The following is a 12,582-nucleotide window of genomic DNA, read 5'->3' as shown; positions in this document are numbered from 1 at the left end:
TGGATGCGTCTGAGCTGCCAACACCCACCAGCAGCGTCTGTCCACTGAGTTATAAAAGCCCTCCTACATGGAGACGATCTGTGTCGGTAGCTATAAAGCAGTTTTCGTATCACTTTTTATGGTTTTATTGGTTTCATTCTAAAATCCAGTATAATGAACTGTAAGTGTGCTGAATAAATCAGTCAAAGATACTTAAAAAAAAACCCCACAACAAAGCCTATTTTAAGGGTATATGTCTCATAAATGAGTTGTGTAATGTGTCAAATTTTCATGTCATTAGTTCACATGGGAAAATGGGAAGTGATATTGATACCATGTGATCATGACATAAGGAATTTGCATTCTGTATCTTGATTTCGACTTCATGCTAAAGGTGAAGATTTGTTTTCCACTTGTCCTCACTGTGAAATTTCCAGCAAGAGAAAGTGCGAAGGCCTTATTTGTAAATATTTGCATTTTAATAAACTTTAAAAAAAAAAAACACCCCTTGTGGTTTATTTTGGGTGTATTTACTGTACTATTTAATTTCTCTATCCTTTTATAGCCCTTTTTAATACAAAAAAGTTATAGGTCTAATTCCATTCAAGTCACAGCCTATTAAATGTCATATATGTATGGCAGTCATCACTAAACCACTTAATTTCTTGGTTGTATCATAACTTTGTGAAAAAGGCTCTTTTAAAAATAAGTAAAAGTCTTATAAATGAGCTGTATAATATGCCAAACTTTCATGTCATCAGTCCACATGGTTAAAATGGGAAGTGAAATTGATACCATGTGACTGATACATAATGAATTTGCAAAGTGAGAAAGCCTTATTTGTAAATATTTGCATTTCAATAAACCATTGTGGTTTATTTTGGATGTATTTACTGTACTATTTTATTTCCCTATCCATTTATAGCCCTGTTTAATACAAAAAAAAGTTATAGATCTAATTCCATTCAAGTCACAGCCTATTAAATGTCATATATTCCTGTATGTACAGTAGGGTAGTCATCACTTAACCACTTAGTTTCTTGGTTTTATCATAACTTTGTCAAAAAGGCTTTTTTAAAAATAAGTAAAAGTCTTATGAATAAGCTGTATAATGTGCCAAACTCTCCTGTCATCAGTCCACATGGTTAAAATGGGAAGTTATATTGACACCATGTGATCATTATGTGTCTTATTTTGGACTCATTGCTTAAGGTGAAGATTTGTTTTCCATTTGTTATCACTGAGTGGGTCTACATGGGGTATTGGGAGTATCCTGTTTGTGTTTGAGTATGTGAACACATATTCAGTTTATGAGAAACCCAAATATGCTAACTGGAGTAATTTGAAACAAACCAGGATGTATGCAGGGAATATGAATAACCTGATTTCTCTGTGCTCATGTGAACACCATATCCCAAACATGATCTCGCCCAGGTTAGAGAAACGAGTTATTTGTGTCTGTGTAATCACACTGAATGGGAAATTTCAGCAAGAGGAAGTGAGTCAGCCTTATTGGAATTATTTGCATTTTGATAAAACTTTTAAAAAATATTTCATACATTGTGGTTTATTTGGGATGAATGTACAGTACTAGTTTCATTCATTCATTCAGTTCATGTTTTAACATCATTTTATACTTTAAATTTCATGGTTTATACATTTTGTTTTACTTTACTTTCATCTTTATGATCATAGCTTAACTTCTGATTTGAAAAGTGCTATAAATGGTGCATGGTCACTACTGTATTCTTCTTAAATCGCTATGTACTGTGTTTATTAACCTTTTATTACTGTAAATACAGTTTTATCGATGCTACTGCCTTTTAGTTACAGACGGATTTTTACTTGTAACAATCTCCTTTTTTGTAAGGGAAGACGTTCTATTAAATTCTATTAAAACACCCCGCCGCCATCTTTGGTACTTTATTGCCCCCTGCTGGGGGGCGTCAACGAAGAGAAAGACGGAAACCCCGTGCATTAATTTAAATTACGTCACATCCGGCAGCACGAACAGACGGCTCCAGAGTGGTCGACCTGAGGTAAATTTAATAATCGTCTACCATCCGACTTAAATTACAAAATGTTTAAAGTTTTTAACTTTGTGAAATGTTACCAGAGGCATCAAGCTGTGACAAAATGGCGGTTTTGTTGAGGAAATGTTCTTAAACGGTCAAAATCAGTCACATGCCGCCGCTTCTACTCGTTGTATCACAAACATATTAACTAAGTTTATAACAGCTGTCATCTATTTTCTGTGTTCACAGACTGAAGGCATGTCTGCAGCGTCCAGCATCAAAATGTCAAGGTAAAAACGCTTTTTATTCTTATTTTTATCACGTTGGCAGCAGCAATGTCTCCCAGGCAGCCCATGTGAATGTACTGGATGGGATGTGAAGAACTCTGCACGTTGCTCACACAGGAACAACATGAAAGCTTTTAAATAGCAGACTTCAGAGTGACAGTTCTGTATTATATAGTTAATTCTGCAGACCTTTCCAGCGAGGCTCAGCCTGCAGTGGTTATGTCCTTTCCTGTTGTGTCTGCTAGAGAGATATGAGGCTGTTTGAGGCCCTGCTGTGACTCTTCATGGCAGGGTTATAGGTAAACCTCAGACAATCTTAAGTGTTAAATACACCTTGAATGTGACTTTCTCTACCTGAAACCTTGTGCCATGAGGTGATGCAGGCATGTCATATCAGTGGATTTCACTAGAGACTACAGTTGTGCAGAAGACATATTTTTGATATTGACATTTACAGCCATCTGCTTTTATCATGCAAATTAATCCACTGTTGAGGGGAAGTCAGTTTCGCTTCATTACACAAGCTGTTGAACTCTCATCCCTTCATGGCACATGATGTGTGATGTTACCTTTACGTAAACTTCGTCAAACTGCAGAATGTTTGAAGTTCTGTTTTTATTCTGACAGGTCTGCAGAGATGAAGCCAGGCCTCGCACCACTCAGACCTCCTGACTGACATCTGATCCTCAAGAATGACTTTGAGCTTGATAAGTAAGTTTTTGTCATTTTAAAGAACATGTGGCCTGAAAACCTCTGTCATTTTGTATACTTCTCAATACTGCTACGTTATCTTGGATGAATGGACGTGTGCAGACCTTTCCAGCGAGGCTCAGCCTGCGGTGGCTCTGATCTTTCCTGTAGTGTCTGCTAGAGAGATGTGAGGCTGTTTGAGGCCCTGCTGTGACTCTTCATGGCAGGGTTATAGGTAAACCTCCAACATTTTCATCTGAATTTAGGTTTATTCTTGCTGTAGTGTCTCTGGCACAAGGTTTGCGTGCCAAAAATAATGTCATTGCCTCTTTTGCATTGAACATGAAGGCTCTAAAAGTTGTACAGCACTTGCTTGTGCACCTCTGTGAATTTTTGTAACGAAGCACCCGCCCGCTTATCTACAGAATATTTCTTTTGCACGCACCCTGGAGTTTTCATCTCTTGCATGCTAGCTTTTGTACAGTCTACAGAGGCCTGTGTCGTGGTGTCTGTCACAAGTATAAACAAAGGTTTAGGTTTCAATGACATGCTTGTTGTGCTCCAGTGTCATCTGTTAGCTCGACTGGAATTTTTTTTTTTTTTGCTTTACAGGAGTGGACGGTTCAGCACTATGTTCAGAGGCATTGAGTGCAGAAGTCTGTCATGTCATGGTTTCAAGGAAGGTGAAATGGTATGTTTACCTTTTTAACATTTGTTTGTTTTTTGTTGTTTTTTTTACCAGCAATCCATCACTAAACATTGATCAGACCTGGACAGTTGTGATCTAGATAAATTTAGCTATAAGGGATTAACTGAACTCAGACATTTTAGATTTTTTCCTGTCATTATCTCACATGCTCAAATGCTGCTGTACTCTTACCTGGTTGTACATAGTCCAGTCCAGTCTGGCTATTGGACAGTGTTGTGTCCTTGTATAAACATAAATGTGCAAAAAGTGTCTTAGAAATACTGCTTTTATTCTTTCCAAGGCTTTACTGGCCATGTGGATCAATGATGTGACTCTGCATTAGAGCTGCAAACTTCAGGGAATTCACCAACATGACCAGACTTCAATGCAGGTAAAGATTACATTTTACCCTAAATCACCCTGATGACCTTTACTTTGTCTTTATATATATATATATATATATATATATATATATATATATATATATATACACAGTAAGGAGTTGATAACAATGTCTTCTTTGTCTGCAGGTTTATCCAGAGAGTTGGAGAACCAGTTCATCTGCTGAAGGAAACAATGATCACATTTGTGCATCTGCAGTAAACTTCTGTAACAGGGAAGAGAGAAGAAAGATTTATGTTGATGGTAAAATCATTCAAATTATATTGTGCAAGGGTTTGACGAGAAACACTATTGAAATAAACATCGTTCTGAGCATGTGTGTTTGTAACTTGATTGGTGGTCGGAGAATATATTTTGTTGGTAAAGAAAACAGTGGGTGACAAAGTAATGGTGTCTCTGGATTATCATTGAACAAGAAATAAATTCAGGCTAAAGCTGGTGTTACATTTATCACATTAGATTGTGGTGATCATCAGGATTCTGGATTGTGGCCAACTGGTGAAGAAAAGATTAATTAAAATCCAGAAACTGGAGAAAGGTTTGAATAAAAACATGATACTTAATTTCCTGTCCTGATTACATGACAAATGCATCATTTTAGTTGAATTTGTAACTGATATTATTCGCATGCAGTTATTCCTGGTGACTCTTTCTAGACTATCACCAAGCCTGTCAACTTACAGTGACATTGTGAGGAAAAACATGTTTGACAGGAACATTTGTAATATTATAATCTGTGGAGACTCAACTGTGGTCACATTAAATCTGATTATGAAATTAAGGTGGTTAGCTTTTTGCCTTAACAGTCTTAGAGGACGTAAGGCTTTAAAATACTGACCTTATTTTGTTCTGAAACAATGTGTAATTCTACAAAGATCCATGTGAGGGCACTATTGCACCATGTATAAACTGTAGGTTCTAGAGCGAGTCATTGGCAAAATAAAATGCTCTAAAATCTAGGAGGGCTTTCTTACTGCAAGTTGTGTGGTATTGACCTACAGTTTGTTTTTATTCTGCTTATTATAAGTAAGAATCAAATTATGTTAGTTCCTCTATGGATGTAGATAAATTCTACCCAATTTACAGCAGGTATATTGAATAAAATATCATCTGTGGACCGAGGTTGTAAGTTACTGCTAAATAACAAATACCATAAGAAGTGCTTACTAAGGCTTTCATGCTGTGATATATACCTGCTGGCCACTTTATTAGGTACACCTGTAGAATGTAATACAATACAATAGATCAGTCATAAATTCACCTTTATTAACACAATATTCAGTTTTCATTTATACTGCAAGAGAGGTGTTTTCTGATGTTTATTGCTGAGGTTGTAATGTGCAGTGGTGTTGTACTGGGTGCAATATAATGAATGTGTTTCTAATATTGAAAAATGGACAAAACATAAGTAACGCCTCTTTGTAAAGGTATTGGTTGCATTAGAGTTTAATTCAACTCTCTTCATTTTAAATCATGTACAGCTGTTTTCACTTAACATTTTAACATTAATTTGATATTAATGATTGGATGACTTTTTTACCGTACTCTTGTTATCTCTCGTACTTTAGATATAATTTTCACAGTTAGGCATAACTCAAAGGGAAATCACTTGTATGGGACAGCCTAGCCTATTTGGCAATAAATCTGATCAATGATTCAGTTTTACACTGAGTGCAAACCAAAGGTGGGTCTTATGAGAGAGCGCAAGCAAAGACCAGTGACAATCACTTTAAATATATATTAAATTAGATGATGAAACCCTTTAATATAACTTAATGTCACCCTTATAGTGTGTTACTTTATGCATGTATGTATGGATGCAATCTCTGTATGAAATGTGAAGGGTTTTCTTACCTGTTACTGAACTGATTGATTAATTGAAACATTGGCCAAGTTATTATCATTATCATATAAAAAAAACCCAGAGACCATAAATGCAGACATGTATGTAATATCTTACCTTACTCAATACAAAATGATGAGAAGGAATTTTGTATTTTATTGTGGAGTGAATAAACTGTAAAGCTGGAGCGGAAATGACGTCATTACTTTCGGTTTCATCGCGCACTGATTAAAAACAAAGTGAAGTGAATCATGAAGTTATCAGGAGTGAGCTTTAAAGTAAGTTACCACTGTCGATTCAGTTTGAATTAGTCGCGGTGTGTTTCCCTGTGATAGAAATGTTATCGAGTTAACTAATCAGTCGACACTAAACTCACTCGGTAGTATTTCTAAAGTATTTGGCGGATATTTTCGATCAGAAAAAAGCAAGATTTAACTTTGCAAAGAGTGTGATTCTTGTCTGTACTACTTTAACCGCTGCATTCGCTCTTTCACTGGCATTAATTTTAGTTTCCAGAAGTATAAAAGAAGCTGCGGGTGCCAAGAGCCGCATTACTTTCACTTTCGATGAAACCTGGAATTGAAGTTTCAGGTAATCTCAAAACCTATCATCCTATCATCATGTAGGCCTAACATAAAAATAACCAGTACAAAGTGGACAGTATGATTTATAACAAGTGTTTATGTTTGCTGTCACAGTACCTCCAACACCGACGTGAGGATGGAGAAAAAGGGAAGTATGATTGAGGTTTTGGGCGTGCCAGATGTTGCACCGGCTGAGAAGACATGTGCTCAACTGCAACTGTATTTCCTCAAAACCAGACATGGAGGAGGAGATGTGGAGAGGGTGGTGTACCCCTGCTATCAGCCCGGGCAGGCTTTCATCATATTTAAGAAGCCAGAGAGTAAGTCATGGTGGGGAGCATGAATTTTAGGTGGAGGGGAAGGTATTTTTTTTTTTTTTTTTCATATTTAGATTTTATTAGGGGTTATACAATATACAAACAGACGAAGGACAGTGCAGTACAAAACATTGCAATACTAGGACAGTATTACATAAACAAAACAAACTCGGGGGGGGGGGGGGGGGGGGAGTACAAAACAATAAGTAGGTAACACTGAGTTAGCAGTGTGTGCAAGCACTGTAAAAGTCTTGACCTTACACACATGATATTTCCTGAGGGAGACGTATGGAGTAGAGGGAGACAATATGGATGGAACTTAGGTGCAGACATTACAAGGAGTCACCTGGATAACAGTCAATCACTAGGAACATCAACAAAAAGCCCTGTTAACAGTCTTAGTGGGCAAAAGGCCTTGATTCAATGGGACCACATTATGCTGGGGTGGGGGCAAGGTGCTGTGCTGTCATAAAGTTTCTAATTATGTCCCATAAGCCGTCCTCCCTCATGTGAAGGTCCAACAATGCCAAAGCAGCCTTTTCCATGCTAACAAGATTTAAAAATTCATCCAGCCATTTCAGGATGTTAAAACAGTCGGGGTTTCTAACTTTCCAATTCATGAGTATTATACGTTTAGTTGCAAGACATGCGAGTGAGACAATTTTTTGTGCAATTGAAGAGTTAATGCCAGTCGGTTGAACACCTAACAGGCATGTAGCTGGAGAAAGGGTCAGTTCAGTATTTAAAATTTGGGACACTGTGGCTTTGACTGTATCCCAGAGGGCCTTGACAGCAGGACAGAACAAAAGGGAGTGGGCCAGGGTGCCTACCTCCCCACACCCATGCCAGCATAGGTCTGAAACAGAGTTATCCATCTTGTTTAGCTTATAGGGCATGATGTAAGCTCTATTAAGATTTTAAAATTGATAATCCTGAAACGTGCACATTTAGTAAAAGATACAGTTATTCCAAATTCTGTCCCATTCATGCTGGGAGAGTGAGATACCTAAATCTTCCTCACATCTTGTCTGAGCCCTAGTGTTAGTATTGGAGGAGGATAGGAGTAGTAATTTATAAATGCCTGAGACCAGACCTTTTCCACCCACAAGTTTTTTTAGGGGTTTGTCTAAGTGTTCATGACTACACACACTTGATCCTTTTGAGGATATTTTGGTAATCACAGCCTTAAGATGGAGATAGGAGAGGAAATTGGAATTATTCATATTAAACTTCGATAACATTTCAGTGAAAGGTATCGTGGTGTTATCCTTCACAACTTGCCCTAAAGTATGTAATCCACAATTTTTCATAGAAGAAATGTTTAAAGGGAGGCCGCCTGCTGAAATAAGAGGGTTACTCCATAGTGGGCAGGAGGGAAGGGAACTCCCCACAATGCCTAGCCTTCTGTGCACGAGCTTCACTATGCCAATGGAGCACCTAATTACTGGATTGTCTATGCCTGCCATATCTTTAGGACAGTACCATAATGATGGTAAGGATATATGTTTATTATGGTCTTTAATTATCTGTTCCTCTAACCAATCCCAATTTGGCTTCCAGGTTTTAGTGCTATAACCCCATACAATGGGAAATCTGGCATTGTATGCAAGGTAATATAAATACATATCAGGAACACTTAGACCTCCTTTACTCTTCAACATGGTCAACACTTTATGGTATTTAAAGTGGATCAGAAGTGGACAGCTTATAAACTAATCTGTTGCCTTTATCGCCCCCTACTGACCATCAGTAGGAGCTGCAGCAATGTGAATAATGGTGTCATAAACATACTGTAGGTCTAAGTTTCAGTAGCTGTCTTCTAGCAGTGTAGTCTCACCACATTAATCTGTAATTATAAAGTATCCCATCTGTAGAGAGGAGTAAAGGCTTCTGTATGTCTTTTGTGCCCTTCAGCCAGCGGTGGAAGAAGTATTTAGACCATTTCACAATATTATGTGCGTACATGGATCATAATTTAAGGTTCTATATGCAACATTCAGAGCATTAACAGCAAACCACTACACTCACTTGCAGGTTATGGCTGATATCAGGACAGTGGCACTGAGGAAGCGTAGCGCCCACTCTTTGTTTTATGCATTTGCATTTCTTAATGAATAAAAATAAGGAATAAGGAATAAAACAGGCAGTTCACAAAAAATGCAAAACACAACCAATACATCATCAACAACAGATACTAGAAGTGTAGGCCTGTAATGTGTATTGTAAAATCAAAATGAGAGGACTAACAATAAACAAATGCAAGGAAGTAGGAAGACTTAAATTGGGTTGTATAGGACAAATGTAAAACTATATATCTCATACTCAAAAAACAAAAACAGGAGATCAACCTGCAGTTTAGTTCATATATGTGTAATATCACATTAAAGTGAAAAGGTTAGCACCAGCAAAAACAGAGATTTTAGTTTTTTCTATTTGTCTTTGCACAGGCAAAAATCAAGTCCAATTCTGTATTTCCTTCCACAGTTGCTGCTCGAGTATTGCAAAGGAGCCCCCATGTGTTGGAAATGAATAATCAAAAATACCATCTGACAGTGAAAGCACCTGAGCATACTGAGGTAACTGAGATAACACACTATGTTAGGTCAGATTCATCCTTTACTCTCTCAGAATTCATTTGTGTGTCTGTCTGTTCTCAGGTGGATTTACCAGTGGAGGCGACAGTAAATTTAAGTACTTTCCCCGATGAGGCAGAGGTGCGAAGAATCCTCAGGTCACATGGCTTTGAGTTGACAGATCTGAGCGGCGATCAGGTGCGTGTCAAGGGGTCGTTTTTGAAACTGAAGGCTGTGAAGGCGTCTTTGGAGCAAATTCTTCAATCGCAAACTAAGACGGACATCAGGCCCGTCCCAGCGGTTTCATCTGGAGCCATTTCCAAACACTACAACAGTAACAGCTCGATGTCAAATGGTGGCAGAGGCCGAGACAAACCTCCGCATGCCTCTCCATCTTCACCCACCACCTCCTCATCTTGGACGCCCTTCAAACATCTAACCCTGCGTGGCTCACTCAGGTCTGGAAGGGAGTCCTTTGTCGTTGATGCAGATGTGTTTAGCTATGCAGACCGGCTCAGGAAAAGAGACATTGACACAATCCTGGTCAGCCATGCTGTTAGAATGGATGTGCGTGAAGTTGGTGACAGCTGCAACATCACTTTACTGGGGAATGGCTCGAGGAAAGCTGTGGGTAAACTTCAGAGCCTCCTGAATGATCTCAACAAGTCGCTGCGCAGACAGGAAGTTCCTCTGAAGCAAGTGGATCATGATGGCCAGGCTCTTTTGGAGAGAATTCGGAAAGACAAAAACGTGTACAATTTAGTGCTGGTATGTCAGAAGAATGATCAACTTCACCTGATCGGACCATCTGGTGAGAGCTACGAATTACAGCAGAGGCTGTTAGGGAGGACGGCTGACCAGTCGGGACGTACAGGAAGGACATCGTACAGAAGCTCCAGTAGGAGGAGCAGCTCTCTGCCACCACTCAGTCGCAAGTACACAGAAAGAGATAGTGGTGCCAATGCTAATCTATCTCCTGCAGGAGCTGCTAGTTACTCTCTGCCACACTACCAAGATGATAAACAGAAAGCTGCTGAGCCCAAGCGGGCTTTTGGTCGAGGAGGTTGGAAGAGAAGAAGCCACTCTGAGACCCACGACAAAACCCGGGCAGAAGGGGTTAAAGAGCAAGAGACAGAAAGCAGACGTCCACCTCCTAGATCAGCCAAGAAATTCTTCATGGAATTACCATATTTCAAAGATATAAAGAAAAAGTTTAAAAATATGAAAAAATGACAAAAGAGCAATGAAGTAATGTTGATGAAGGTAGAAAAACAGCACTGAAACTTTACTCATCTTGTCTCAGGTTACATCTTAAGCACTACTTTTTGACCATGCATAAATACCTGCTGTATGCCATACTGAGTAATAGGTTTGAGTATGCAGGTGCATGGCGTTGTATCCTAAAGTGTGATTGATACTGGATTCTGGAGGCCAATAGCAATACTGATATTTGACTGTAGCATAAAGACTGGAAATGAGGACACAGCTTTCTCTGTCCAAAGGTAACCAGCCCTGCCTACCAGCACCTTTTAAGCTCATTAAAGCTGGGGTAGGTAGAAATCTGGAGGAGGCAAAAACATGTGCACAATTTGAAAATCCACCCTCCTCCTCCTGCTCCTCCCTCTCTGTAAGCCCCTCCCACCAGACAACCACAGACATAAGCGTTTCATACAGTAACCCAGTGTTTCCTATATATTAATTTATTTGATCCTGTTTCATGATAGAGTTTCATGATAGAGGTAGCCACTCCACTGTCCTGTCGCCTCACTCCCTACCACTGTGGACTGCTTCCTCAGGAGGAGAGGGAGTGGCTATAGTCAGTGCAAACCCCCCAGCGGCAGGTGTTACAGCAGGCTGGTGGCCAGTGGAATCATCAGGTCTAACCTGTGTAACAGCAGCAACAGAAAGTTTGCTGATCCAGTGCTGTTTGGTTCCCTGGAGCTGGGGTTTGTGTTGGCTGGATTCAGGTTGCTGCGGCCTCTGACTGGGGGTCCATCTCTGGAGCTCCTGCCAGCTCTCCTCCAGGTGAGGTGGAGAACACAGCGATTTAAGGCTCTAGCTAATGTTAGCAACATTTTCTCTCCATCTCTATTAGACTCTCTTTTAGATCCTCTTTTTGATAACTCCGTCCTCCTTTTTTGCATTGCTCTGCAGTGTAGGCAGTTGTTGCCAATGCTGGAACACCAACTTTTTCTGAAGATTCTTCGCCATTGAATCAGGCTTTCCCTGCATGCATCTGCATTTAAGAGCAGCCAATAGGAGCGCCTTCCCTGAAAAATCTCCTGTCACTGCCTAAATTTTTTAAAGCCTGAAAAAAGAGCCAAGAGGAGGTGCAGAAGTCTAGTGTTCTCTCAGACCACTTGAATTACAATATGTTATAAGTCTATTATATTATTTTGGCCCAATGAATCCAAAATAAACCTGCCTACCCCAGCTTTAATTAACACTTTATATCTTGTCTGTTCAAGCTGTGGCATTTTTGGGGTCATGTGCTTTGACAGTTTCCTGGAGAGAGCAAGGATAGCTGTTTCTACAGCTGTACAATATACCGTATTTGTACTAAGCTACAATTAGTTGATAAGCCATACAGATATATCGATTGTGCCTTGTAGTTTGGTTTGGACTTTTTTTATTCAGCTCTGCTTAATGATTATAGTTGAAGTGAAAAATGCAAATTGATCTGTCAGATTGATGAATGTTGTTGTCATGTGGTGCAATATACTGATTTAGACTCTAACACTATATTCTCCTGATGTCAAAATATTCATTGTATTTGAATAATACATTATTCAACGTCTTCTGTCACGAGAACAGTCAGTTATTTGAAGCCTGTGACTGACTTCTCTTGCAAAGTTGTATTTCACCATTGCTAGTTGCTTGCACTGTAATGACTGGTGAACGGGAAATTATAAACTGAATGGCTTAAAATATAATTTGTGTAAATGGGAAAACACTAACATTAATATCATGGGTAATCTGAAGGATCTTTGAGTGTTAAATAAATGTGATAATGAGAATAATTACATGTTTGTGCTTTACCATAGTTACACTGTGCATCTGGGGCTGTTGTCATTAATGTTAATGTTGTTTGTTACTGTAACACCTGAACACAACATCTACATGGAGACAGAAAATAGTGAGAGGAAGCATGAGCAGGAAGTGAAACATGCTTCGACAGTCGACTGAACCTGTGCTGAGAGAGGA

General features: G+C 39.1%; 1 protein-coding gene and 2 non-coding genes across 6 annotated transcripts; all 3 read left to right on the top strand.

Moving 5' to 3' along the window:
- Positions 1 to 1,950: 1,950 nt before the first annotated feature.
- Positions 1,951 to 12,398, top strand: si:dkey-154b15.1 (RNA-binding protein 43). 4 transcript variants are annotated; one of them, XM_050035129.1, is made up of 9 exons: positions 1,951 to 2,018; positions 2,244 to 2,284; positions 2,909 to 2,992; positions 3,584 to 3,662; positions 3,961 to 4,050; positions 4,190 to 6,495; positions 6,603 to 6,808; positions 9,290 to 9,381; positions 9,463 to 12,398. In XM_050035129.1, the coding sequence occupies exons 7-9, from the start codon at positions 6,625 to 6,627 to the stop codon at positions 10,609 to 10,611; spliced, it is 1,425 nt and encodes a 474-aa protein (XP_049891086.1). In that variant the 5' UTR covers positions 1,951 to 2,018; positions 2,244 to 2,284; positions 2,909 to 2,992; positions 3,584 to 3,662; positions 3,961 to 4,050; positions 4,190 to 6,495; positions 6,603 to 6,624; the 3' UTR covers positions 10,612 to 12,398. The 4 variants fall into 4 exon arrangements, with proteins under 4 accessions (XP_049891086.1, XP_049891089.1, XP_049891090.1 ...); XM_050035132.1 differs by lacking the exons at positions 1,951 to 2,018; positions 2,244 to 2,284; positions 2,909 to 2,992 and adding an exon at positions 2,999 to 3,206; XM_050035133.1 differs by lacking the exons at positions 1,951 to 2,018; positions 2,244 to 2,284; positions 2,909 to 2,992; positions 3,584 to 3,662; positions 3,961 to 4,050 and having other exon boundaries at positions 6,112 to 6,182; positions 6,414 to 6,495.
- LOC126384572 (small nucleolar RNA SNORA9) lies at positions 2,463 to 2,597 on the top strand. Its single transcript, XR_007569317.1, has one exon. It is a non-coding gene; the product is annotated as a small nucleolar RNA SNORA9 (small nucleolar RNA).
- LOC126384573 (small nucleolar RNA SNORA9) lies at positions 3,089 to 3,223 on the top strand. Its single transcript, XR_007569318.1, has one exon. It is a non-coding gene; the product is annotated as a small nucleolar RNA SNORA9 (small nucleolar RNA).
- Positions 12,399 to 12,582: the final 184 nt, after the last annotated feature.

The sequence above is a fragment of the Epinephelus moara genome, chromosome 22 (assembly GCF_006386435.1).
Source record: "Epinephelus moara isolate mb chromosome 22, YSFRI_EMoa_1.0, whole genome shotgun sequence".
Taxonomy (NCBI): Eukaryota; Metazoa; Chordata; class Actinopteri; order Perciformes; family Serranidae; genus Epinephelus; species Epinephelus moara.
The sequence above is the reverse complement of the archived record's forward strand: the minus strand, read 5'-3'. Positions and strand labels throughout refer to the sequence as shown.

Coding starts and splice junctions, on each gene's coding strand:
- si:dkey-154b15.1 (XM_050035129.1), top strand. CDS start 6,625: ATGGAGAAAAAGGGAAGTATGATTGAGGTTTTGGGCGTGCCAGATGTT. Junction 6,809..9,289: donor CATATTTAAGAAGCCAGAGA/GTAAGTCATGGT, acceptor TTCCTTCCACAG/TTGCTGCTCGAGTATTGCAA. Junction 9,382..9,462: donor AAGCACCTGAGCATACTGAG/GTAACTGAGATA, acceptor GTCTGTTCTCAG/GTGGATTTACCAGTGGAGGC.